At 42.7% G+C, this 27,162-nt stretch overlaps 3 protein-coding genes; 2 read left to right on the top strand and 1 right to left on the bottom strand.

Annotated features, from left to right (window-relative positions):
* Positions 1-12,436: 12,436 nt before the first annotated feature.
* On the top strand, positions 12,437-14,647 carry GSTUM_00003883001 (uncharacterized protein). XM_002835076.2 has 2 exons: positions 12,437-13,354; positions 13,553-14,647. The coding sequence occupies exons 1-2, from the start codon at positions 12,802-12,804 to the stop codon at positions 13,996-13,998; spliced, it is 999 nt and encodes a 332-aa protein (XP_002835122.1). The 5' UTR covers positions 12,437-12,801; the 3' UTR covers positions 13,999-14,647.
* Positions 14,648-14,882: 235 nt separating this feature from the next.
* GSTUM_00003882001 (uncharacterized protein) lies at positions 14,883-16,412 on the bottom strand (the record flags this gene model as incomplete). XM_002835075.2 has 3 exons in its annotated part: positions 16,258-16,412; positions 16,087-16,198; positions 14,883-16,008 (listed from the first exon to the last, which is right to left on the bottom strand). The coding sequence occupies exons 1-3, from the start codon at positions 16,364-16,366 to the stop codon at positions 14,883-14,885; spliced, it is 1,347 nt and encodes a 448-aa protein (XP_002835121.1). The 5' UTR covers positions 16,367-16,412.
* A 407-nt stretch (positions 16,413-16,819) lies between these two features.
* On the top strand, positions 16,820-18,093 carry GSTUM_00003881001 (uncharacterized protein). XM_002835074.2 has 5 exons: positions 16,820-17,283; positions 17,334-17,399; positions 17,453-17,599; positions 17,654-17,857; positions 17,911-18,093. Exons 1-5 carry the CDS (start codon positions 17,043-17,045, stop codon positions 18,048-18,050), a joined length of 798 nt encoding a protein of 265 aa, XP_002835120.1. The 5' UTR covers positions 16,820-17,042; the 3' UTR covers positions 18,051-18,093.
* The last annotated feature ends 9,069 nt before the right edge of the window (positions 18,094-27,162 follow it).

The raw sequence follows: 27,162 nt of genomic DNA, 5'->3' as shown, positions 1-27,162 counted from the left end.
GTCGGGAAAGAGTAAACAGAGCCAGCCAAATCCCAGCCCCACAGGTCCGGCAACAGGCAGGAACCGAATGACGGACAAGAAGCATCCCCAACTGACGCCACAAGAAGGGGGAGGGCGAATGAACAGAAGCAGACAAACAGAAGGTAGGCCCCACTTGCAATGGGTGAAGCCACCAACCACAGACCACAGCCGAACCACCCAAATGCACAGACAACATGTGTTTCCCGTAGCCAATTGTCCCAAACGACCCCAGGCAGCATTGTAAAATCACACCAGAGGGTAAGATTTTTCAGGGTCAAAGCCATCCCCACCAAAGCGAGGAAGAGACACCTGACTGAACCACCGTATTTGCCATAAGGACAAAACTCCAAGGGAACTGTAATAAACAACATCGTAATACTCTGACTGTAGAAATGAAAACGTAACAAGGAGGGGCTGGGTGGGCACCGCCCTGCCACCTGAGGAATGATGCAGGCAGTATGACGAGTTGATACTTGGGAAGGTCATCAGTCTAAACCAAAGGCATTTTGTATAGTGAGAACTAAGGACTCCATTAAAACCCAAAAAGAAACATGAGCTGGCCCGAAGAATGACAAGGGTGATCCCACCAAACACAATATTTAATCCACCGAATCGAACGTGAAACCTTCGAGTAGATGATGGACAGGAAGCCGAAGACATTTTATCAAAAGGGGCTCGTAAGCGACGGTGATGAAGAGCTCAAAGTGACAACATCGTGAGAAGCCATCAGGCAACAAAACGTGAAGCAAACAAGTAATCCACCTTGCAACGCATGTCAAACCTCAACACCAAAGACCCCAGCAACTACTGAGCGAACTCAGATCTCTCCCGCAGAATCCAAGGCATCAAGGCCCACCCTGGTTGCGAAAGAAACGCTTGGGGCGAAGCGACAGTAAGGACAAGGAAAAATACTTAGAACAAAGTGTGAACAACCTATCCTCCTCGGATGCAGCGGCCTCCTTATATAGTGTTCTTCCCACCCGTAGTCATGTGACCCAAAGTGGTCACATCCTCAAAACCCATGACCTCATAGTAAGGTCATGTGCAAAAACTCATAAACCAATCATAATACAATAAACAAGTCATATGACTTGTAACGTGTTCGCAAGGTGCTAATCACGTTATCGGAAATAGATACGATAGTTGGCAGGTGGCCTGCTCTTCCAGAGAGGAGGCGAGAGCTGAGAACTAAAGCAGGATTCGAGGGTGTACTGGGGAACAAAGAAGTAACCATTCAACCAAGTATATTGAAATACTGTCTGTCGAAGTCTGCCTTTTCTATCATAGAAACAGGCGGTCTTTAAATACAGAAATCTGTTCATGTCTAGCATGAACAAAACTAATCAAAGGTATCAATCGATACACTTTGGTAAAACTCCTTAAGTATCAAAGCGATACTTAAAACAAAACATAAAACAAAAACAAGTATCAAACGATACTTAAAACAAACCAAGTATCAAAGCGATACTTAAAACAAAACATAAAACAAAACCAAGTATCAAACGATACTTAAAACAAACCAAGTATCAAAACGATACTTAAAACAAAACATAAAACAAAACCAAGTATCAAACGATACTTAAAACAAAAACAATAACCGAGTACCCATACAGGTTACATGACTCAACTGAGTCATATGCGTGAAACCCATAATCTTATAACAAGGTCAAGTGCAAAATATGAATCATATACACAAGGCCTACCCACAAGGCACACTCGCAAGACATACTTGCCAGGTGCACTCACAAGGCATACTCGTCAGGCATACGTCCCATGACTCATATTTGAGCCATGTGCGAAAGCATCACAAATCCCACACATAACAAATCATATGACTCGAATAAGTCATATGTGTGAAACAATAACTTACCTGTGACTCATAACCATGTATTATGTGAAAACCTTTTCCTCGCCAAGCCACATTTATGACAATAGCATAGACCCCAATGCTAGTTTTTCCTGACTTAAAGCTAGGCTTTAAGTTTTTTTCCTCCAACTTTTTACCAGCTCTTATCCTGGCCTTCCTCCTAGTAGGATTTGGATCGTAGATAATTGTAGCTTCATCAACAAAGACCACCCAATTCCATGCCCCCCTCCAATTCCCCCTTCTCCTTGCAAACTCCTTTCTATTCTCCTTCTGTTGTTTCCTCTAAAAAGGCTTTTTCTTTGCAATTACAAGCTTAAAACCAGCATCCAATATGATTTTATCTATACTGGTCTTGCCAAGACCAATATTTTATTTTTTGGTGATTTTGCGTAATGCTAAATGAGGCTCATCATCAATAATAGCCTCAACCACTCTTCCCCTGATATTGGTAATCTTTGTTGGGCAGGCAGGCTTGGAAGCATAGTAGGTATCTCCACCTAGTTCTTTAGCTCTAATTACAACCTTTTGAACAGTTGCCTTAGAGACCCCCAAAGCCTTTGAAATTTTATTATCCCCCATATCTGTATGCTTATATAGGACTTAAATCTCTTTATTCTGATCTTCATTTTCTCTCCAGAAATATGGTAGAGCATTGGTAGTGGATGGAAAGTGGTGGTGGTTGTCTTTTGCCATTGCTTCGCCACAGTATCATTACTTTCCGAACACAACTGTACATCTTGCAGGTATGTCATGATAATTTTCTCAATTTTCATCTGAGCTAACTGCTCTCCTTTAGTGTCTCTGTAGTTACTATACGATTGGTTGGCCAAGAGTACATTTATTTCTCCTATATAGTCTGCATCAATCAGTTCTGCATTGCTTGTAAGGCTATTGTACCTTGCTAATCTACTCCGAGGTGCAATGCGAGCATTTGTATCCTGAGGTAGCTCTATGGCTATTTCCATTGTTATTAGTACCTGTCCTCTTGCAGAAACCTGTACTTCTTCCACACTCTATGGGTTGTGCCCTGAAGCTTTTTGCAAACCTTACACAGGTATTTTCTTATCACCTAGTAGTTTTTTGGCTACTAATCTGACTGGTTGTTTTTTAGTTGTAATAACTTCAAGAATCTGAGTTCTCTGATTCTCCTTCATGGCTTCTTCTTCTTGTATCACATATACCACTTGAGACTTTGCAAGACAGACTGCCTTACATCTATTACTATCAAAAGTAATTTTTTCTTTACTTTAATCTATTCTAGCATTGTGGTTCCTGAACCAAATCATTCCTTAGATAGCCTCATATTTGACTAGTTATCTTCTCAGAAGCTTACTTTCTCCCGGTAGCCTCCTATATTCATTGACACTGCTGTCATATCAGTAAAGAGTTCTGACTCTGATAAGTTTCTATCAACCATATCAATATTTTGTGTGTTATCAGCTTGGGTATAAGTAACTGATAATTTATAGCAAAATTAGGATCTATGCAATCTTCATTTTCCCCTAGAGTTAATCATTACATTTATCATACCAGATTATTCTTTTTTGTTGTATAATAGTATTTTTATCATAAAATGTTATAATTTGTAGTTGGATGTTACAGTGTTATCTATTCACATCAATAGTTTTGATATTCCAATAGTTTTTCACTTTTGTCCCCCAGACTATCCATTACTAAGAACATTTATTGTTAATACTTTGTTTGTTTTCAAGTTCATCTTCTCTATTTCCAAATCTCAAATCTTTATTAGTACTGGTCTTGTATTGGTAGACTATTTTACTTTGTAATTCTGTACGATGTATTCTTTCTTTCCCCATCAGAGACACGGTACCTATCTGGTGCATCTCTGATATTCTTAGTTCAGTAGTCGTTGGAACTGTTACTGGTTAGTAATTTTAATACAAGTGTCAATTGCATCCCCTCCTTATATTGTGGAGAGAATCTTAAAGGTTTCATTATTGTTCCTTGTCATATGAGTACCTTCTTTCCTCTTATATCATTTCTCCGATATTTGTTTCATCCTGATTTCCAATTTCACAATACATCTCACTACTTCTTCTGCTGTATTGAACACCTTCTCTATCATTATCTTCTCACCTTGCAGCTCTTAGTGTAATTGCCAAAACAGAAGTATTCTTAAAGTACATACATCATATTCTGCATCAGTTGCAAGTAGCTTCATATTGTTCATAAAGTCTGTAACAGTCTTTTCTTCTTGCTTCCTTTTTATAATCTAGTTTCTGGCTTGTTCTCTATTATCTTTTTCTTTGACTTAGTCTTTCAGTACATCTTTGAATTTGGCCCACTCCAGATAGTTTTGTACAATTATGACTTCAAAATATGGCGTGATCTAAGCCAGAGCCATTCCTCTTAACAGGGTTTTGTTGTATTGGATCCTCCTAAAGTCATTATCATCTGTCTATTCTTTTGTATCAAAGTACAACCTTACTTATACAAGGAAGCTCTAGAACCTTTGTGGTTCTACATGGTCATCATTGGGTTCATTAATCTTGAAACTGCTTGAGTGTGCTTGGGGAGTAACTTGTGCTGCTAGTGCTGATTGTGTACTAGAGGAAATAGTAATTGTTGTCAAATGATTACCAGCATGTTTCAAAACTTGTCCGCATTGATTCCCAGCAAGTGAACCACTGGGTTTGGGGCCTGGGCCTCATGGTGTTTGTATTCCAAGTCCATTTTGTCTTGTTAGGTGTTGTGTAGTAATGTACCCAAATGTTAAGATCGGTTTTTGATTACTTCCAAGATATATTTCTTCAGTAGGTAATCTGTCTTGTAATAGAAGTAATACATGTTATTACTTCCTACTTTTACAATATAGTGACCATCTCATAATTGTCTCCTATTGCTTAAGAAATTTTCTTATTTTCCTAAGTACTTCAATAGCTACTCTCATTCACTATAATTGTTGTAGGTTTCCTGTAATAGTAATATATAAGGTGTAAATATAAAGTAGTATTTGTAAAGATATATGTAAGGAAATAACTTAGATAGTTATGTAAAGATATATCTCAATGGCTTTACCTATAACTGTATATAGACCTTCCCACTAACTGCTTATAAATCCAACTGTGATATGGATTGCAGCTGCACTCCATGTGACTATATAATCCTTTGTCCTTATGACCTCTTTCCAGGTCCTGTGCATAGCTCCCATGACCCCTAAACTGGTCATTTGTGCAAAATCTAAGTAAGCCTTACAAGGCTTACTTCCATCTAACCAACGATCCTCATATAACATAACGATTATGACTTAAAATCTAAGTCATGTAAACAATCCACTAGATCCCAAACCAGGTCATACATACAAACAACAATCATAAAACTTTAGGACTTGAATTAGTTGTTAATCAAAACCATATCCCACTTAACTCCTAAACAGGTCCTGTGTACAAACAACAATTGTAATATATAAAGTTCTTTACAAACCATGCCTTGTTTGTAACATATAGGTAGATCAAAACTACAATACAAGACCTCCAAGTGGCTGTTAAAAGCATTTCTGTCACCGATATGACAGGATTTCACATGTAACTACTATATGAGTCATGGGTCTCACGCATATGACTTACTTGAGTCATATGACATGTTTGTGTTATGATTTGTTACTTTTTGCACATGACTTGATTATGAGGCATGGGACTTGCTCCTTGTAAGTATGCCTGACACATAAGCCTTAAGTATATAATCTGCTATATTTTGCACATAACTTGATCTTGAGTCATGGGTTTTGCGCATGTGACTCGTTTCTGTTATATGGCTTATTTATGTTATGATTCGTTATGTTTTGCACATGACTTGATTTATATGTCATGGGTTTTGTACATATAACTTGTTAAAAAGTTTTCATGTGACTTACAGTTATGAGTTATCAGGATTAGGGTTGGCTCTAAGAGCACCTTACAAGGAGGCTGAAATGGCTGAGGTTAATAGGCTTTTCACACTTTGTTCTAAGTAATTTAGTAACCTATTACTTTACAAATAAAACATCTTTACACTCTTTATTACAATTGCATTCCTCCCAAGCCTAAGAGCTATCTCACTGTATGACTTAACAGTAGAGGTTATCTAAACAAGGGTTGGTAATATAAGCTAAAGGGCCAAAGAACTATCAAAGAGAAAGAAGAAATATATATCGGAGAAGATATATATCAAGAAAAGGTATCATTGCCTATCGCTATACATTAACCAGGACTTAGGAATATTACAATTTCCTGATAAGTTTAAATGTAGGAAGGAGGACAAGTGTTCACTAGTGTTGCTACTAAGCCTGATAGAAAAAAATAGAAGCTAATAGTACTCAAGTTTTGTAAGGACAAACCCTTACTGCATGAAACCACCAGACAACCCTAAAAAACTCTCCTATTACTATTAGAGAGTAGAGAATATGAAGCGATGGTAAGCAGTGGGTTTAAGCAAGATAATTATACTCCTAGCTACAATGTATCTTAGGGACTCAGTTGAGAAGAATGTATTTACGATAGGCTCTATGGTCTTGACAAATCCTGTGTCTGGAAGCTACAAGATGTGTAGTATTCTAGCATCGATCTCCTCCATTTTTATAGTCCTGAACTCTACCTGTAATTTGACTTTACCATCTTATAATATTCTAATTGTTTTATCTTTGTATTCCTTAACAACACATGTATTAACCTGGCCTGTAGTAGGTTGTATGTATTACTACACTTTCCTACGGAATATACCTCTACCTCGACTACTACCTCTCATATTGGCAGTTACTGCTATAACCATACTAATCTAAGGTATGTGAATTGCATTCAATAGCTCTCATGACTTGCTTTCACCATTGTGTTCCTCCAATTCTGCCTCATATGAATGATTAGAAGCTATGACCCTTAACTGGTTTCTTGAATTTTTATTCTGGACCTTACGGAATCCATTTTTGGTTTACAATTATGTTGTTCTATAGAAGAGTGAGGGGTTGCCTTGTTACTTTTATTAGTGGGTTCTTACTATTCCATACTTTGGGATGCACGCCATGGAGTTTTCTGTAGTTAGCTATAATAATTATAATAATAAAAATCTAGTTTATCAAGGCCCCGCCGTATTTTTCCTCCCCAGCCTGTCGCTCTTTCCACTTGCACACCCAAAACACCCTTTCCATTCCACCAAACACTGGCTCTATCTCTCGCCTGCCCACGGATTCCTCTTATTTGGACTAATCCACTGACTCCCATTATTTGATTCCTCATTCTGTCTCTCATCGCTTTGATGCCGTGGTCTGTCCACACAAATGGCCTTCCTTGCCCTCTGCGTGCCTCTCCACCTGGTGATGCTGTGTTGCCCCTTCACAATATCATATTGTCCGGGAACAAAATTAGCTAGCTGTCAACGGCTGGAAAATCTTCAGTAATGAAAACCACACTCCCCCACCAACCTACTATCATGAAAACTCAACAGAAAATTAAAAAATATAAATACATAGTAGAAATTAATATTTAGTATACCATCCATCAGCCTTAATAATTGCTTCCATCCTATCCACTATTGATCCTGCCAAAGTAGCAAAAACCTTTGGGTCTAAAAGTTCCCAACAATGAGTGATAGCCTGCTCTATAATTTTTTTGATCTCATTGACTGGGCCCTTCAGGAGAAACAGCTCAGGATAGTGCTTATGAAGCTTGTCTTTCACCAGAAACCAAACATTTTCAATTGGATTGAGGTCTGGTGAATAGGGAGGAATTTTCATCAGAGAAATTCCATTTCTCCTGAACTATCTCCTGAAAGGCAAGTGAGTCTTAGCATTGTCAATGATCAAAAATACCTCTTCCTCTCCAACATACTCCTTGATATCCTCCCACATCCCTGGAAAGTTATATTGATCATAAACATCAATAATTGACTTTCCAGTCACTCCACCTCCAGCAGAAGTAGGATCAGGAAAAACAGGTAAAAAAAGACCATGAGTTTGACCATAGAAACAACCAGTCATCATCTGACTAATCTTTCTCTCTCCTTTCCTAGCAGTAGGTTCAACACAATCCTTATTCCACTTTTCTTTTGGCTATCTAAATACCCATTTTCTTCTCTTTAGGTTGGTGGTGGGGTCCAATGGTGGTGAATACCGTCTGGAGGAAGTGCTACGGATGGGATAGGGGGCGAAGCCCCCTCCTCTGTCACATTCCCCTAGAGAGTAACATATTTAAGAGCAATACAATTTATCAATTACATTAAAGAACACGCAATTCCCATCCATCCATTCCGCATCGGCCCAGTTTGCTAAGCGGGGGTCATGGTTAAAGCAACCTATAACCGGGTGACCGTGAACTACGTGAGTTTTCCGACAGTACTTGTCCGTACTGGTGAACTCAGCCTGTGAACCGAACCATCATTTAAATATATCCATACGCGTAAATTCCACATCATCGAAAACCACATACTTGTAAGTCTCGTGATACAAGGAAAGATTAAATAAACCCGAAAAGAAAATATGAGACCCTAAACTCCGCGCCCATTCGGTCTTACCGGTCCTTGTAGGACCGTATAAGATCAAGGCCAAAGGTCGTAAACCAAGGATACCCCTACATGAATCATCGCGATACAATGAAAGCCAACCATTACACCAAACCACCAAATCTGAAGGCAAATCCCAACTCTCAACAGGATAAGGAGATCTATATACATTTTCTATGCTTGGATAATGTTTCTCCGCTACCATGCGAACGTTATTATAGCTACCGAGATAAAGTCTCGGAGCCATGCTACGGACATTCTCGAGAAACTGTTTTTTTCATCCCATCAGCCTTCGGTCTCCGGGACATGTATATCCTCCCCTATGATTCTAATGCAAATGAACGACAACGAGGAATATACAAGGTCTTTCTGTATCGACCACCTGTTCGGAGGGCTGGTGAGGGGGTTTACTCACTTGATCCTTAGTTTCTGCAGCGAAACATCCAAGCAACGCATCTCTATCCTTAGATTTTCCTGTACCGGATCCCCTACAATCTTCCCTTTCGAAATCCTGTACGAGCACTCGTCCTTCCTTCCGGCAATAATCCCACGCTTTTTCAGGAGTTCGGTAAACGGTTTGGAGGTTTGTATGATAAACACGGCCCCCGAATTCCACGTCGAGACATCGCATGTTCGTGGTTTCGAACCGTTTTCCGTCCACTCGACAGACGAGAGCGTGGTAATGAATTCCTCCATCTGCGTGACATTCCTGTCCAAGTATGAGGTGAAGACCACATTGTCTGCAAGCGTCGATAATCGGTTCAGGCGGGAGATCGTCACAATGGGGGTACATGACCAGCAGGTATTTTGTACAGATTCTTCCGCGAGGAACAGGTCGGACAATTGTTCCGAGGTCAGGTGTTGCCACCAGCCGGGAACTCGGTTCGGGTTGCGGGGTGGGCGACCACTCGATTGGAGTTGAGGTGGTGATGATGGCATCGGGGTCTTGTCCATCATGTTGAGGAGTACTTTCACGGCCTCCCCTTCTGCCTTCCGTTTCCTCCTTTGGGTCGGCGTCAGTATCGGCAATGGTTTGCGTTCGAGGAGAGGTAGTTCGCTCATCTCGCTCAGTGTGTCGGGATCGGTCGTAGGGCATACAGAACATTCGCTACTATTCGCAACAGGAGGAGGAGGAGTCTCAGGAAGTATAGGGGAAGCATGGAGAGAGAGGTTTTGTGTTTTATCGATGGGAGTCATGGCGGTGGTGGTTTCATTGTTGGAACGAATCCTTCACACGGGCGGAAATGTGTCCCATTATATCCTAAGTGAGGTACGTACGGCTCCCAATGGGTGTCACGTGCTCCCATTCCAACTATTTAATATTATAGTCGGAGTGGGAGTGGTGGGACTCTACTCCAAGGTTTCCTCTTTTGGTTATTGTTTGTTGTGACAGGGGTCTGTGTGCGCATTTGCATCATAAATATTCACGACTCCCACTCTTCCCTGTTCTTTTTTTTCTTTCACGCACACATACACACACATGCGCCTATGAGTCAACAAGACGATGAGTCATATTAAACGTCACAGAGTGAATCGGCCCCATCTGTCACTGAGTCATACTTAGGTCAACATCATCCGGAGGTCTATCATACGCTCGAGGACATCCCATCGGATTCCAAATCGGAGGAGGGTATGAGGTATTATCGATGTCGTTTTTACGGTGTTCGTCATCGTCATTACCCTTTTCGTCGTCGGTAGGATCTTTGCTATTAGAGAAAGATGCCCACAAGGCGCTTCCGCCGTAAGGTGCGCACTGCCGTAGCGCATCGCAAGCATGTCAATTGGCATAGCACCATCCTGAGAGGTCCCCTACCGTCCCCGGAGGATCAGAGTCACTATATCGTCACAGCCCCTACTGTGGGCGACAATCGCACTTTCTTTCTCCCAACATGGCAAGTCATCCGACTGGGACATCATCGCTTAGGCAATGCCGGGGCCCGGGCGGACGCTATGACGTCTGAATTCGAGGAGCGCAAGCATCTACGTTATCATCCTATCATCAAGGTTCAGAAACTTTCCATCAATTTCCGTCTCACTTGGCGTCGCCTGATCTACATGCGCGTTATCTGTTTCTCCCAGCAGTCGTTAGCCGCTCCCAACTGGACGCTGTTCCATCGTCTCCTGACACCACCTAACAATACTCCACCCCCCGCTCCCAATCTGGTGGGGGTCGCGCCCAGCGGTTACGCCAGTACCGTCAACGCCCTGAAGCAGGTTGATGGTCCCCTATTGTACGACCAACAGGAACGCAACGGGGAATGGATCGGATTCTGGGCCAAGAACAAACGTCACTATCGCCGGATACTGTACGAAACTGTTCACAAGCTCTTGCGGTGTGCGCCCGGCATGTCCGTCAAGGAGAGGTCGTTCTGTTTCAAGTGCCGACCTAGACGTTACGTCGTGTTCGATCAATGCCCCACCCTTGAGCAGAACCCTGCGAAGCCCATGTATCAGGAGGCGCCCGTCTTGTGGGTAGGATTCTATTCTCCTTCACTCAGTACCATGGATAGGACCCCGTTCTCCGCGATTGAGACCGAGGCCAATGGCAACATCTACCATCAGGGTTATGATGAGGATGACGGTGTTGATGCTCCTAAGGGCGCACTTGCGAAGATTCATAGATTTCACGGTTTCGTCGGCTGGACTGAGATGCCTTTTTAGATAGACCAATAAAACTTTTGCTTTTGCTTCTCTCCTGAAAGGCAAGTGAGTCTTAGCATTATCAATGATCAAAAATACCTCTTCATCTCCAACATGCTCCTTGATATCCTCCCATATCCCTGGAAAGTCATATTGATCATAAACATCAATAATTGACTTTCCAGTCACTCCAACTCCAGCAGAAGTAGGATCAGGAAAAACAGGTAAAAAAAGACCATGAGTTTGACCATAGAAACAACCAGTCATCATCTGACTAATCTTTCTCTCTCCTTTCCTAGCAGTAGGTTCAACACAATCCTTATCCCACTTTTCTTTTGGCTATCTAAATACCCATTTTCTTCTCTTTCCTCCTCCCCTCTCCACAGCTACCTCATCCCCCTATATTGTCTTCCTTCTCCACATCTGTCTTGTCCAATTCAGATGGGCTAATGCCCATTCCAATCTCTTTTGAGCTAGATCCTCATCCAAATGAACCCTCTCTTGTGCCATCCACTTTTTAAGAAGCTTTTGTGCAAGTCTTCTCTTCACAGTCTTAGCAGAAACATTGGGAGCCACTCTTTCAGCAATCTCAGAGTAGCTGGTATGGCGATTTTTGAGAGCTTCCTCTACCATAGCATCATCCTGCAACTTGGTAGTTTTAGGATGTCTTCCTCTACCATCATTCTCCTTGCCCTCTTGATCTCTCTTTGCAAATGTGCTTTTAACAGTACTGAGAGGAATGTCAAGGTAGTGGGAAATTTGGTGATTTGTCATCTGAGGCTCGCGTAACCCAAGAATTTGTCCCCTTGTAAACTCAGAAAGGTGCTTGGAGGGAATAGGCTGTTTGGCATGACTGCGAAGAATAGGAGGCATAGTTTATTGAAAAAAAAAATTTAAGTAAATTGGTTTGGTTTTGGTTAGTGTAGAGCAATTTCTTTAGGAAGTGTTGAGGGAGCGGGGTGATGAGGAGGGGAGCGGAGCGTTGCCATTGCCATTGCCGTTGAGAGCTAGTTAATTTTATCCCCGGACAATAGTGATTCAGAGCGCTGCAGGCCTACCTTATTATTTTTTATTTCCCTAGCTGTTTATTTTTCTTTCTTTCCCCTTTCCATCCTCTCATTTTATAGGTGCTATATTTATTTGTATGCTTCAAGTATAGCTAGACTTTCCCAATTATTTCCCCTCCCAGGAGAGGGAGAAACCCCATATATCTGTTGTCTATTTCTATTAATTCCCCATTGGTCAAATGGTAGGAAAGAGATTGAATGAAAGAAAATTAAATAAATGAAATTTGGGGGGGCAGAAGGCACGAGAGCAAAGTTTATCTGATCCTTTCTGCCCGCCCTCCAACCTCCGCCTCTCATAAACACATACCGTACTCGTAAGGTATTGCCTCACCCTCCAGTACCACACTGCTCTCTCACCCCCTCCCCACCACTCGACATAAATACCTCTGAGGACCTAATCCTGTTAGAACTACTTTCCCCTCTCCCTCTCCCTTCCCTTTCCTCTGCCCCCTTGCATTCTGTCACTCAACTCCTCTACTTCCCCATAAGACAACCAACCACCAGCACCACCGCGTGGTACTTGCCCACCAACGCGATAAACACCACCCCACAATTCTCCCCCATCCACCAATTCCACTCCAAAAGCACTTGCGAAAATAAACTACGTGCCTCTGCGTGCCTCCAAAACTCACGCATTGCCAATCTTTTCCTTAAAAAACAACTTTGCCTTTCTTTTAAACGCGCAAAAAACACAGATATCCACCCCATCCCCACAAAATGAGCGAACCAGTTCTACGTCGAAGCGGACGGAATATCGCAAAGAAGGAAGCGGCCCCTCCACCCCCTGCACCCGGGCCAGCCCCCAAGAAACGCGCATCCACGGAGCCTAAGAAGCCTTCCGCGAAAAAGGCAAGAACGGTGGTCGACAAGGCCCCCACTGTTGTCAAGAATGCCGTAAGTAAGGATAAGGACAGCAAGAAGGAGGACGCCAGCAAGAAGAAACCAGAGGGAGAGGCATCCGCGTCTGCGGCGGCTGCTGAAGTAAAGGCCGCGCCAATTCCGGCGGCAGAATCCTCTTCTGCTGCACCGACAGTAACTACTACCATTGTTACTACTACTGCCGGTACCAAATCTGCCGCTAAGGCGAAGAGTGGAAAGGCAAAGGCCAAGAGAGCCGATGCAGCTGAGGAAGCGGCAGCCGCACTCGGGGATGGCGATTTATTGCCAAACACGTTACCAGAGGTTCAGACCCATGATGGTGGGAAAACCACGTTGACAGCTATTCTCGCGCAAGCTTCAAAGGGGATCGTGATCTTTGCTTATCCTAAAGGTATTATTATAATAACATTATATACGTACATTAAGAAACCCTCCCCGCCCTAGGCCCCACCTCCAACCACGCCGCCTAGTCCGTGCTCGGATATATGAGGAAAAATCCCAAGACACGATGCCCCAATACCCCCCCCCATCATCACCACCCCATGAATCAAGGTGAGAAAGCCAAAGCTAATAATTCCCCCCCCCATAGCGTCCACCCCAGAGTGCACTACGCAAGCCTGTCTCTTCAGGGATAACTACACCGCCTTCACGGATGCCGGTTACTCCGTCTACGGCCTCTCGGGTGACCAGCCTGTCGCGAATGAGAAGTTTCGCAATAAGCAGAACTTGACATACACACTCCTCTGTGACCCGACCTACGAGCTCCACGAAAAGCTTGGCATCAAGAAGTCGCCCAAGGGAACCGTCCGCAGTGTCATCATTATTGAGAAGACCTCGGGCGACGCCGCCGCCGCCACGCACCCGGGCAAAATTCTGCGTAAGACGAAGGCCTCCGCACACGTGTCGCTTCAGGTTGCTAAGGAAGTTGTCGGCCTTGATGGTACGAAGAAGGATGCTGAGGGTGGTGGGAAGAAGGATGCTGCGGGTGACGTTACGTTGCCGGATGCTGGGGCTGCGGGTGAGGGGGTAGCTTAATTCTCTTTACTGCTCTCCACTTCTTCCTCTTCTGTCTATAAATATTCGATCCTCATCTGTGGGGATTGGCTGCTGTTGGGAATTTCTTGTTTGCTCATTTGTCTTTCTGTCATACCTGAGTATGGGTTTGGTCTTCGGGTTAACAGTGAAGTCTGGATGATGGGAACCGGGGAGAAAAGAGGCGGGGATAGAGAGCGGGGGAAGGGGGGCGCGAGTAGTTAGGTAGGTTCTCGCTTGTTGTGTCTCTGATTCGATGTAGAGTACCGGTAGATCAGATGAGATGAGGAGGTCATCCTCCCCGCTTGTCCCAGCTCTGCCCACCATGGAACTCCTTTTCGTGTCTTTTCGTTTTCTTTTTTTTTCCTTTGCTTTTTTCGGTCCCCTCTTTCCACATTTCCCAAGTTTGTCTCTTCCCCGCGTTTTTGCCCTTTTTCCGTCAACCATCAAAAACCATATCTGTTCCTTTTAAGCTCCGTCGGTGGCCTTGGCTTCCCCATATTGTTCGAGTTTAACTTTGCCGGTCTCCCAGCCTCTTATTGTGGAAGAGACTATGGTATCGTACTCGTACCAGCGAAAGAAAATGGGGATGTCATTTCATTATTATCATTTCACATCTTTCTGTATGAATACGATTTTTTTTTTATTTCAATGCGATTGAATTGCAGACTGGAATTGGGGGGTGGTTCTTGATTATCTTACGTCCCACACGGACGTACACAACTGTCTCGATCTTAGAGGAAACCCAAAGAAGCAGGTAGGCAGTCAATGACATGAGTTGAGTGGGAGAAGGGGGAACGATTTATCGTACAAGTCCAAGCTTCCAAACATGCCTTACAATTTCGCCATATTATCGGAATAAATGTAAGAAAAAAACTAGCCCCCCATCAAGTATCCTCTTTTGCAGCCTCGATCTGCGCCTTCAAAACCCTTTGCTCATTATCGATCTTATCGTTCGCCTTCCGGGCATCAAGCAGGACACCAACACTAGTTTGTAACTGCTCGAACTTCTGCACGGTGCGGGTTGTGGGCATTGCCAATCTTGGTGAAATGTCCAATTGAGCCAGCGCCGCCTGCACCTTCTGCGCTGTCCCGCCTTTGACCGTGGCCGTGACCATGGCGGAGCGGAACTTGACGCCCGAGGTGAGTTTGTCGTGGTATGTGACGCCGAACTCTAATTCCTCCTCTGGGGTGAGTTTGCGCACTTGCTTTTTGGGCTGCGGGGTGTCTTTTTGCGAGGGGCCGCCCCCGCCCCCACCTGGGCCCAGCCTTTCGGCCGAGGTTGCTACAGCGAAGCTTTGTTGCGGGCCGTCGGTGTTGTTGGAATTGTTGCTGCCCAAGGCTATTGACTTCCGCTTTTTGTTCTTGTCGTTGCTGTTTACCATCATTTCTCGAAGGTGGGCGAGTCCCTGACTTCCTGTGTATGCTGCGATAGAGCCCTGGGATGTTGGAACTTCCAACCTGTTGAATAGCTCTTTGCGCTCTTCCAGATTCTTCGCCTGGTTCTTTGTTATCCTTCCCAACTCGACAAGTAACATCTCCTCCTCCTTCACCTGCTCTGGGGTTCGCGCGAACAGCACTTCCGCCATATTCTTCCTTGCAGTCTCTCGCTCTTTATCAAAATTCAGCAGATTGAAAATCTGAGTCTCCTCCGGTGTCATCTGATTCAGCGGGGTTCGAAGTTCCATTAGGTTCCGACAGATAGAGTAATAACGCGCTTTAATGTCCTCCACGCTACGGGACTTCCCTGCGGGGAACTCGTACCGGTCCCAGATGATAACGAAGCGCAAGTCATATTCCCGACAAAGATTAAAAAGGTAGTCCGTCTCCTCCCGTGTCCAATCTGGGTCTTTGAGAACTTCATACTCGCCGTCCGTGTACGCAGGCACGTCGACCTTGACGTTAAATTTACCAAATTGGTACTCGAGGTCTTGTGAGGGTTCGGACTTTCGTTCCCAGTGGCGAAGGACCAAGCCGTCAGATCTGGCGGGGTTTTCGAAGGGTTTCCACACCCTGGTTGGGCTTTGGTGTTAGCTCCTGTCTGGTACTATGGGGGAATGATGTGTAATGGGGGAGGAGGAGAGTTTGTACCAAGGATTGACTTTTCCCATCCATCGTGGTTTTTCTTTAAACTTGCTCTCGACAATCGCTACCGGTGGTGGGTTTTCGCCGAGGAGCGCAAATAGCTCTCTAGTAATCCCATCTATGGGTGGGGATATCAGTATCCAGTCATGGCGTTTGAAAGGTATTGCGAGGGCACACCTGGCCGTCGCTCCACTGTCTTTTGCTTCTTCGCAATAGGAACTCGTGCTGTGGCGTCTGTAGGTCCAGACAGCTCCATCACATCGCGCACATCTTGGAACCCGCTCATGGTGTGTAGGTATGTAAGCGCAGATCAGATATCTCGCCCGACAAATGGATAATGGGTGCGGTGTAGTGGCGTAGTAGCTGTAGAAGGGTTTGCCGGTTAGTCTAACTCGGGTAGAGAGGTCTTGTTTCCTGAAAGGTGTCTCGATCCTAAAATGGAATGGCTGATTTCGGTTGCCCTGACGACGTGACCTTGTCGGACACCCACCGGGGGCCTTACGCTACGAAATTCTCCATCTCCGGCAGAAGGGTTATTTTTCGGGGTATCCTAAATTCACTCTGGTAAAACATTGTCGGGTATGATACTAGTACTTGTACTAGTACTCGAGTACTTATAATATTCTTAGATTCTTAGTCAAACGATTGTAAAAAGGATTAGCTTCTTCCTGACATAGTATAAGATCGGCCCAGTGAGCATGTTGGGTTTCGTTAACAATTACTCGCAACTCTGTTAACCCGTCAAACCAATCCTATTGTGGACCGAGGGCTGATTTGGGCTGATAATCCAACAGTATGATACTATCATACGTGAGACTGTTCCCGACAAACCTACATCCTCTCTCCACAACTAATCACTTGCCCATTCACCCGCTCGTTCGACTCATCTCCCCTCTTTGTTGACCACATAATATTATCATGTCATACATTCACACACAAGCACCCAGATACTAAATATTTACATGTCATTCAACCTCGCATCCTCATCAGCCCCCCCCTCATCGCAAACACACGCATTGTCCTCCCCACAAGCAACTAACCATAGCATGGCTGCGACGCTCCCCCAAATAAACTTTGGTTTCGAAGAGCTCAAAGACCGGATGGCAAGGTTCACCGTGCGATTCGACGACTTTATCGAGAAGGGGCGCCGGAGGATTCTCGAGGAGAAGAATGAGTTTGCGAAGACGATTGTTGAGGATAAAGGTGATGTTGGCGCTAGTAAACATGTGGATACCGTTCTAACAGAAGGGTAGATACTCAGAGGATACTAAAGAAGGAGATTGAGCATTACAAGCAGAAGGAGAAGGATGTCTCAGAGAGTAAGTTTCAACCACCAGTCCCATGCGATACACCGTACTCATTTGTTTTCCAGATGTGGCAAAGGAGCAACTGGAAGCCACCGAAGCAGAACACACGATCGCAGAAATGGACCGCAAGAAGCAGTCCAGGCTGGAGCACAAGGCTCACTTAGTCGCGCAGATTGAAGCTACACAGGAAGCCATCCGAAAAAAGCGAGAGAGTGATTCCATCCCGACTACCCCCTCCTGCTTGTCACGATTCTAACGCTCGACAGTTCGAGCTGAGGAGCGCAAAGCACTCTCCTTCCAATCTTCGCGCAACGCCCCTGAACTCGCCTTCTGGGAGGACCATCTTGGAATGCGCATCGAGGGCGCGGGCGTAACAGACCATCTTAGGATTGTGTACACCCACATTGTTGATTCAGATTGGTCAAAGGAGTTTTCTTTCATTATTAATATGGTTACAAGAGATTATGAAGGTACATTCATTTACTTTGTCGAGAAAGTTGTTATAAATGGCTAACGTGGGTAGTCATACAATGCCGACCAAAGCTTGATTCTGCGTTGGTGGGGAAGTGGGTTGATCGGTTGAACGAGACTCGGGATCTGACATGCTTTCTGAAGGAGATGAGGCAGTTGTTTAAGGAGTATTCATCTTCTAGAGGGGAGTAGTGGGATTTGGCACTCGAGGGAGGAATGGAGGAAGTCGGTTGGGTGATATCCCGCTCTTCGCAGGCGGTCCAGCATTCTTGTGCTTATTACTAGTATGTTTTTGTTGGGACCATCAATCAGTTGAACTCCGAGTACGGCACAAGGCAGCCAACTGCAAACCTACCGCAAGCACGGCAAGCTTTGCCTAAAAACTCATTGTGATTTAAGAAGCATGACACGGCTTTAAACAAAACAAAATAAATATTATCAACGCTAGCGAAATTAATCATTAATCATATCGATATTGAAAGTAAATCAAGATTATACACCTCGGCCTCGGGCGATATAGGGAAAAAACCTGTAAGTTATAACATTGAGAAATTAGTCCTTCACCACGAAGTAAAAGATGAAAACAATTTGATCGATTTCATAATTAATGATTCGTGCTTTCTCCTGATATTCAAGTTAGCGACTATGTTTTATTGACTGTTGTTTCGCTTGTTGGAATCTGTTTTGTTGAAGGCAGAAATTATTGTATACACAAATGGGATTAAGGTAAATAAAATGCGTTCCATAGTCAAGGGAGGGAGGGGCAGGTTAGTGAAAAAATTCTGTAGGAAATAAAAGTGGTCCTAAGGAGAATGAACCTGAATAATAATAGGAAACAATAATCCCTAGTGAAGAGAAATATTAAGAAAATACAGGTAGATCTATATCATTTGCATTGTTGGTTGAAGCAGGCAATAAGGTATACAGCTCCACTCAGACGCAAAACACAAAGTGCTAACTTAGGACAAAACTTTTTGTTATATATATACCAATCTATTTATATTGTTTTCAAAAGTAGGAATTAGAGGACTTTTATTTTTGTTCAAATACAGGCCTACACCATTAGCTTCATTCCCTGTTCCTTTATAACACCTGCTTACAGTCCTTATAAAAATTTTCATCTGAAAATTTTTTATACCCAATTAGTCTTATAATCCTCAGACTTTTCAAACATGCATTTATTAATAAAAATGATATACCTATATTCTTCTTTTGTCCACTTCTTATACCTTTTAGCTCAAACTAACCTCTTAATAGCATGTTTATTTTCCAGAAATGCCCACTCCCTAGCTCTCTGTTTGCTATTAACTAAAACTAAATTTACTTATAGTCTTCACTGAGGCCAGTAGGGTAACCTCATCGGGGTAATAAAAATGAGTAACTATGGTGTGAATTTTTAGACTTTCTGACTAGGTGGCGATAGGTTCTGATACTGATAATCTTTGATCATCCAGTCATCAGGAGGTTTATCTCATAACTTTAGTTTTAATATTTATTCTAGAAACTTAGGATAATACTCTTGTAACAACCTCAGGATCATTTCAATTTCTGTAAATACAACAAAAAAAAAATTTTTCTTTTAAGTTATAATTTCCTCCTTCTCAAATTTTGTGAAATGGCTAGTATATTTTAGAGGCATGGTTGTTGTTGAGTGGTTGATTATTAAGGTGTTTTTTTAAAGTATTGCACAATAGCTACTCATTAGAAATTTTTTTTTTTTCAAGATAGTTTAGTTGATAAGTAATAGGAGGTAGAGCATTAGCAAAAATTATTACCTGTGTCCTGTACATCCTGTCTGTCTAATGCACGAAATGCTAAAAAGGCTAACTGTTAACCAGGATATGACATTACATACATACTGGGTCCTGAATTATGTTCTGTGTATCCCTCCGTCTTCTTGCCGTCCCGACACCCACCTCCTATATTGCGTGTGTTCTGACCACCTTTGAACCTACAGCCTCACGACCTGCTGAAGTTGTATCCTTCACTACTGTCTTTTGACGATGTCTGATTCCAGGCCCTGTCCCCATGATACCATTTATCTCTGCCCACCTCGTCCTAATTTCCTGTGGCTTTCTTCTTGATATTTCAGTGATGCAACTTATTGTCTGGTTTATTTTGGATACAATAACTCTTACCCAGTCAGGCTGGCATCCCATGGTATCTACCTCCTTCATCATGATTCCTCCTACCTACTACTCTCCCTACCGGTAGATTTGCATGATGTGTCCTAGTTTGGCTCTTATCTTGTTTTGTTACTCAGAGCCTGGTATCTCTTGTCCTGACTTGGGGAGGTTGTCTTTAAAGATACAAGAAATGAATTTTGATAGTATCTATAGCTTAATGTCCTTATAATAATGCTGCTTTCGGTTGTTGACACACCAGATGCAGACTAAAGTATTTCTTTATGCAAATGGCTATCGCATCATGTTACAATTCCAAAAGTTAATTCTGTTATTGTTTATTTTTACATGACCCCAATCCAACGTGCCTCTACTCCTAAACAGCTCCCACCACAAAAAGTCCATCTCATTGACAATTATAAAGCTGCCTCTTTGGCTACTTGACTGGCTCATATTAATCGATGCTGAGTACGAGGTGAAGGGATAAAGTAGAATGCAAGGGGATATCGATCATCGGGCCTGAAGTCGGCTTGCATGAATGATTGTAATGAGACTCCATGAAGTACTATTACAGTTAGCTAAACCTATGTGCATAGAGGTGTTAAGAGACCACCGCTGTAGGAATGGTAGTAAATGAGAGTCTTGTGAGTAGAGGTACTGTTGATTAGGTCCCTCAGTTCGACATACTATGCCATACTAAAAAGTTCATAAGTACTAGTAAGGAGCGGTAGTTATCCTACTGGATAGGGCAACCAAAGTAGTCAATTTGAGAGTTACCCTGAATTGCTTGACAGTAAGTCTGGGTATAGTTACCCTACTCTGTAGAATAACTCAGGTTTCTGTTACTCTACCTTTGCACCAGGGTTACTCTGCCTCAGGCCATCAGTTACCCTAGTATGGAGCCAAGTTACCCTACCTTGAAAGAAACTTGTTATGCAGGACTTTAGGGAAAGTTCCTTAATTGTAAGTCATGTGAAACTACATAGGATATTCGAATATCAGGATGTAAGGATCACTCCCACAGAACTGATAGCGCTCTGAACTAGCTGCAACTTGGGGGTATAGTGGCTAATATCCCTATCCAGCCCTGTTATATGTCCCTAGTATTATGGGCTATAACCTGGAGAGTTGTTGTAAGCTTAGGAAAAGTCTATATGTCAGGACCCTCTTGTAACAGCATTTATGCTCACACCATCCATCGGACAGGTAGCGGTCTGGAGGATATTTGAGGGAGTGGAAGTGAACATGGAGAATGGTCTCCAGGTAGCTTTGTACAAAGTGGACCAGAACCAATGGAGTAATGCCACTTTGAAGTTAGAAGTAGTATTTGAGGTTACTGGAGGCCTATTGGCGAGGTAAAGGAAGTCCATCTGCCCCGAAAGCATAATAGTATTCGATAATCATTAACGGCTCTGAGGTACCTGTCTAAGGTTATGATGAGACCTACTTATACCAGGGTTGATAGTGGGTAGCACCAACTCCTGGTCTACCTCAAAAGAAGTAAATTGGGGGAGGTAGATGGCCATTATTGGAATGATACAGAATGGAGTAGAACAAGATAGTTGTTCAAGAGCTGCAGATACTTGTAAAAGACTAAGTCTATATCTGTAGAGAGTTCTATAGCTGCTATTATATTGGCTTGAGCATGTCAGCTTGCCACTGACAGGCCTACAATAAGAAGAATTTTTACTCTTGCAGTTACATTTTAGATGCAGTGGCTAAAACACTTCTGTTGGATCGATACCAGCCAACCATAGAGTAGTCTAGTTTGCTAGCTAGGATCATTGGTATGATCTGTAGAGGTTGGCTAGACAGTCCAAGGGTGTTGGGTACTCGTGAATGCAGCCTAATGATGAAAAGTAACTGGTAGCATATATGAAATCTACTTAGGTATATGTGACTTCACTTCTACTCTGACAATTAAATACCTCTTGAGATCATGACTTAATTGAGTAAACCTGTAGCTAAACTATGTTAGGTTATTCTGTTTCGTTTCTTCAACCTTGACGGTGGAGACTTTCAAATTTATTATATTTCTTCCCCTTCGCAGAAGAATTGATCTCTATGCAGTTGTGACCTCAAGCACTATGTTTCTTGATGGAGTACCTGTAACACTATATCGTTAACTGAAGACCTCTCTTCACACTCCCTACTCTTGGGAATTGTTGGTATTAACCTCCCTGAATTGACATAATCTCAGTACGAGTTGCTGGTCTGGAACTACAAGTATCAGGTAGATATTACTATGTTGAACCTAGATCTTCACTTTCCCCCCACTAGGGCAGATACCTACTAATGGTACTTACAAGGTAAAGCATTTGCTGATACCTGCAGCCTTCGTTGGGAACCCATGGACCTTGTGCTGGAAGCTACGAATATTGACCTTCCTGATGATTATGTGAAAATCGTTGTCCTAGACCCTGTGATCTTATTAGAATTATTTACCCAGCAGACGCTAGGCATTCCAGTATCATCTGAAAGGCAAGGGCAAGGTTTGAGTCTTGCAGATTTCACTTAGAAAGTTAAGGAACTCCATATCCTTCCGAAAGTTGTAAAACCCCTAATGGAAGCTCCAAAACTCATTGACTAATGGAACAAGCAAGCTCAGACAAAGTTGAGGATAGAGATAGTGATGGCAGAAAGAAAGTAGATGCATATACAACAAGAGATGTTTATATGGCAGATCAGTAATACCCGAGGCCTAGCTAAACAGATATTGGCGTTGGAACAGGCTGAGCTTACCACGTACTAGTTCGGTCAAGACAATAATATGATCTTGACTGTGGGACCTACTGTGGAGGAGAACCAGCATATTAGCTTTGTGGAGACCTTAATCATGATATTGACCAATCCTTAATAGCAGACATACTTGACTGAATTAGGTGTTCAGATTGTGGGTTAATGACCACCAGCACAAGTCTCTCCTCATTATTCCACCTTCCGCATCCAACTCAAAGAAGCTCTTACTCCGATATCGTGAGAGAGGAATCGACAAGCTCCTATGCCAGCTATGAGTACAGGTCCAGGAGACAGTAGTCATGAGGTAGATAAGTCCAAAGTTCCTTCTCCAAATCCACAAGCAGCAAAGGTTCAGGTGGATGTGCCAGATGTCACTGATACTACAACACTGTCAGGAAAATCTCTGTGCCTTATGGCCCAACTGAAGTGGCAGTGAATATGCCCCTACTGAGAGCCGGCTATCTTACTGTTATTATTGAACCTGCCCCTCTCCCTCTACACCTACCATACCTGGTATGTTCAGGAAACATACTAATGCAAATACTTTGTTTGAAGAGCTTAGGCAATGATGGCAGGGGAGGGAAAGCAACCTAGTCAGTGAGGAATGGGTCTGAAGCACTTTGTCACCATTCATTACGGCCTTCTATTATACTGGTTGTACCGTCATGGGATTGCCTCACTATCCAAAGGTGCTATATACACTCAACTGTCCAAATTATTATTTAAGTCAAGTGTTCCTGAAACCTGAGGAAAACAGTGCTAAGATGAACAAGCCTAAATGTTCTTTTTCTGGCTTACTGTTGAATGTGGGACTTCTGGCATTGCCGGAAAGCTGGCTGTATTTCAAGCGGTTTGTTCAGAGTCGATATGTAGTAACTTGGAGCTCATCAGCAGCTGCTCCTTTACCTGCTTTACCTCCAATACTTTTGACTCGTCCGTGGGTAGTTCCCCAGGAGGACAGACAACAGATAAGGGAGGCCTCCTTTAACTGGCATGATAGACTCAGCAGAGGCCGCAGTAGAAACACTAGCAGTAGTGGGGATCAACTCCCACCTGGCCGTATTATTAGAATTAGTAGATACATGGGTGATTCCTGTTTCTCCAGTAGCAGTGATGATAGAGATGCTGACTCTATACCTAATTTTTCAGAATTCCTGGTAAGGGGAAAGCCAACCTGGTCTCAGATGAAGAAGAGAAGCTATGACAGACAGGCCTGCAGGTTACTACTGGCTTAGTTGTCACTGTGTGCGGCACCAGAGGCTGCTAAGTCCAGTGGTGATACAGGCACTCCCAAGAATAAGCCTAAGAAGCTTGCGAAATCAGTTGATATAACTCCTTTCTAGAAAGATACCACCAACTCTCAGCAGTTCACTAATGATGTTGAAATCAAGTTTGAGTACTTTGGAGAATCAGTCGCGGAAGATATGGATAAAATCAGCTTGGTTATCTCTCTTCTTCTGGGCACTACCTAAACTTGGTTCATGGGCATACACCGGTACATTAGTGAAGATGGTGCTCTCCAGTTCAGTAAGCCATTTAATCTCAACCATAAGTTTTGTCCATGGGAAGGATTCAGCAAACCGGTAATGGCAAGTTTCAGTACATATGTTGATTATGATTACATTCTAAGTCAGTTGATAAAACTGCAGATGCAGGCAGGACAGGTTGACCAGTACGTGGACCTGGTAATATATTTCATCATTCTACAGGACTATACAAATCCTATGATAATCAAGGACTAGATCTGAATGACAAACACATCTCAATTACAGAATATCTAAACCCAGAAGATACTCTATCCTACTGATATGTCCAAATATATAGAACATCTGAGCAAGATAGGCTACACCATTTAAGACGATATCACTTTCAGCTAGACATTTACCAAGAGCCGAGGTGAGACTCAGGGTAAGCGTAAGGTGAGGTTACCAATCTCAAGGAAAAAATTGAAATGGAAGCAAATGTGTTTGGGTAAGACCAATCCTAAGTGCTCATTAACTTCTGCTGGTACTTCCCAGAAGTAAGTAAATTCTGAGCATTATAATGCTGATAAGAATATCTCGGCTATGCTTATCGATAAGCGAAAAAAGTAGTCGCGGTGTATCTGATAGGGAATGCTCAGTTATCCTTTGTGGAAATATTCCTATGTGGACCCAGTTGTTAGCTCAGCCAAAGGAGTTAAGTTAATAACCAAGAAGCGAAAGGCTGAAAAGGCTGAAGTTAATGAAGGATCAACCAACAAAGTTTATCGTATTGAACCACTACCTTTAAGGAAGTTGTTGGAAGTCTGAAGATTGTATCCTAAGATCATGGAAGTCGATACAGATGCTGAGGAATGCATAAGTCTCTTTCCTGCTGAGGAAATAACAACATCCTAACATAATATCAGGAATTCATGTAGAGGAATTCAAGAGTAAGAATAGCCCAAGAAAACCTGTAGTTAATATAGACTGATAAGGACTCTTAGATGATCTGAACCCCTGTGGTTTGCGAAAGAATAAGGCCAGTGGAGGATTTGAAGGCAGAGCTTGGATTCTCTTTTGGGTTCGTCTTAATTTATTTCTCAGTTGTATTCATATTTATTGATAGGGGAATATCTTGTTTCCTTACTTATCTGGTAAATTTCCTTGGTATTGGAGGCAGTTTGTTTTCTTTTGTTAGTTTAATGTAGTGAATTTTCACATCGGGCCTGTCTTGATTGGAGCAATTGAATTTTGTTATCAAGTTTATCTGAGGAGGATTGAGTACCGGAAATCATGCTGGCACAATAGAAAACTCTCTCACTATTAATATCTGGTGATGTGAAACCTCAACATCTTTGACCCGTTATAGCCACTCTTGTGTTGAAAGGCAAGAGACTTCTGTTACCAGGTTTGCAACAGAAAACTCAAAGAAGAAGGTGGGGCTTTCAGGCACCCCAATACATATTAAGTCTATCCGAGTTTGTATGGGACTAGAATGGTACGGTGGTGAAAATGATAGTGCAACAGGGGCTGTGTTGTTATTAGATAGGGGAGGTATGGGTGCTGTGCTAAGAACTTAGTGGACAAAGGAAAGACAAGTCCCTGGCGCCTGGAGGAAAGATGTGGCTACTAATAAGGATGCTAGCCGGAATGATATTACCAACTCCAGGCTTCACTATACTAAGATCCTCAAGATGTATAATAGTGATCGTGTCAATGACATGCGATTTGAACTGGCAGATATGTCTGATAAGAAGATTGCTTGTTATCTACCTATATTCTGGCTCCATGAACATAATGCCCATATAGACTGGGAATGTAAGAGTTTCACTTAGAGATCAGTTCTGTATAAGGCCAAGTGTCTGGTAAGACAGAGACTGTTAGAGTTCATAATCGAATAAATGTTATTGGCAGATGACAAAGCTGAATGAAGTATATCTGCTTGGATATGTCCAGTTCATCAGAAAAGAGAGTAAAGATATTACTCTTAGCTTTCTTCCTGACAATAAGATATATGACAACATATTTAGCTAGCAAAGGATAGATATATTGCACGAGGACTAAGAGGACCAACAGAAGATTAACTTAATATCAGAGACAACTGCCCCTTTTGGTCCTATATACCCCTTGTTTGAGAAAGTTCATACGCTCTTAAGAGAATATCTCAATAGGATGCAGGCAACAGGAAAGGTCAGAAGATCTATTTCTCCTGCAGCAGCCTCAATCCTCTTTGTACCCAAGCCTGATAGTTTATTGTGATTATGTATTGATTATAGAGGACTGCATAAGATTACAGTATAGTGTAAATATTCTTTACGATAGATAAATGAGCTGCAGGATATACTTGGAAAGACCACTCTCTTTACTAAGTAGGATTAGAAGAATAGCGACTATCTCATTCAAATGGCAGAAGGAGAAGAATGGAAGACAGCATTTAGCTGTCCATATCGATTGTTTTAGTATATGGTAATGCCTCTAGGATTGTATAATGTACCATCTTCATTCCAGAGTATGAGAAACAAGATCTTCAGAGAGTTGTTAGACCCAGGTGTTATTGCCTATATGGGTGATATTCTAATATACTTAGAGACAATTGAACAAGATATCTCTCTTGTTTGATGGGTTATGGAAAGACTACGTAAAGCTAGGCTTTGCATGAGCATTAAGAAAGTTACATTGCATCCAAGAGAAGTACAATGTCTAGAATAGCAAATATCTAACCCTAGTGTCATAATGACCATGGCGCAGGTTAAGTCAATTGAAGTTTGGACTCCACCAAAAACATTGGTTAATCTACAAAGCTTTGTGGGTTGCACAAACTTCTATTGTCGGTTCTTGAAAGGCTTTATTATGATAACAAAACTATTAACAGATCTAACAAAGAAGGATACCAACTGGGAATAGGGTCCCAGGCAGAATGGAAGCCTTAGTCAGCTTAAAGAAATGTTTATGGCCAGCCTCATTCCAGCCCATTTTGAT

Source organism: Tuber melanosporum (genome assembly GCF_000151645.1).
Source record: "Tuber melanosporum whole genome shotgun sequence assembly, scaffold_1, strain Mel28".
Lineage (NCBI taxonomy): Eukaryota > Fungi > Ascomycota > Pezizomycetes > Pezizales > Tuberaceae > Tuber > Tuber melanosporum.
The sequence above is the reverse complement of the archived record's forward strand: the minus strand, read 5'-3'. Positions and strand labels throughout refer to the sequence as shown.

Excerpts from the sequence above, each read along its gene's own strand:
- GSTUM_00003881001 (XM_002835074.2), top strand. The coding sequence starts at position 17,043 with ATGTCATTCAACCTCGCATCCTCATCAGCCCCCCCCTCATCGCAAACA. Across the intron at positions 17,284-17,333 it reads GACGATTGTTGAGGATAAAG|ATACTCAGAGGATACTAAAG; the intron begins GTGATGTTGGCG and ends ACAGAAGGGTAG. Across the intron at positions 17,600-17,653 it reads CATCCGAAAAAAGCGAGAGA|TTCGAGCTGAGGAGCGCAAA; the intron begins GTGATTCCATCC and ends AACGCTCGACAG.
- GSTUM_00003883001 (XM_002835076.2), top strand. The coding sequence starts at position 12,802 with ATGAGCGAACCAGTTCTACGTCGAAGCGGACGGAATATCGCAAAGAAG. Across the intron at positions 13,355-13,552 it reads GATCTTTGCTTATCCTAAAG|CGTCCACCCCAGAGTGCACT; the intron begins GTATTATTATAA and ends CCCCCCCCATAG.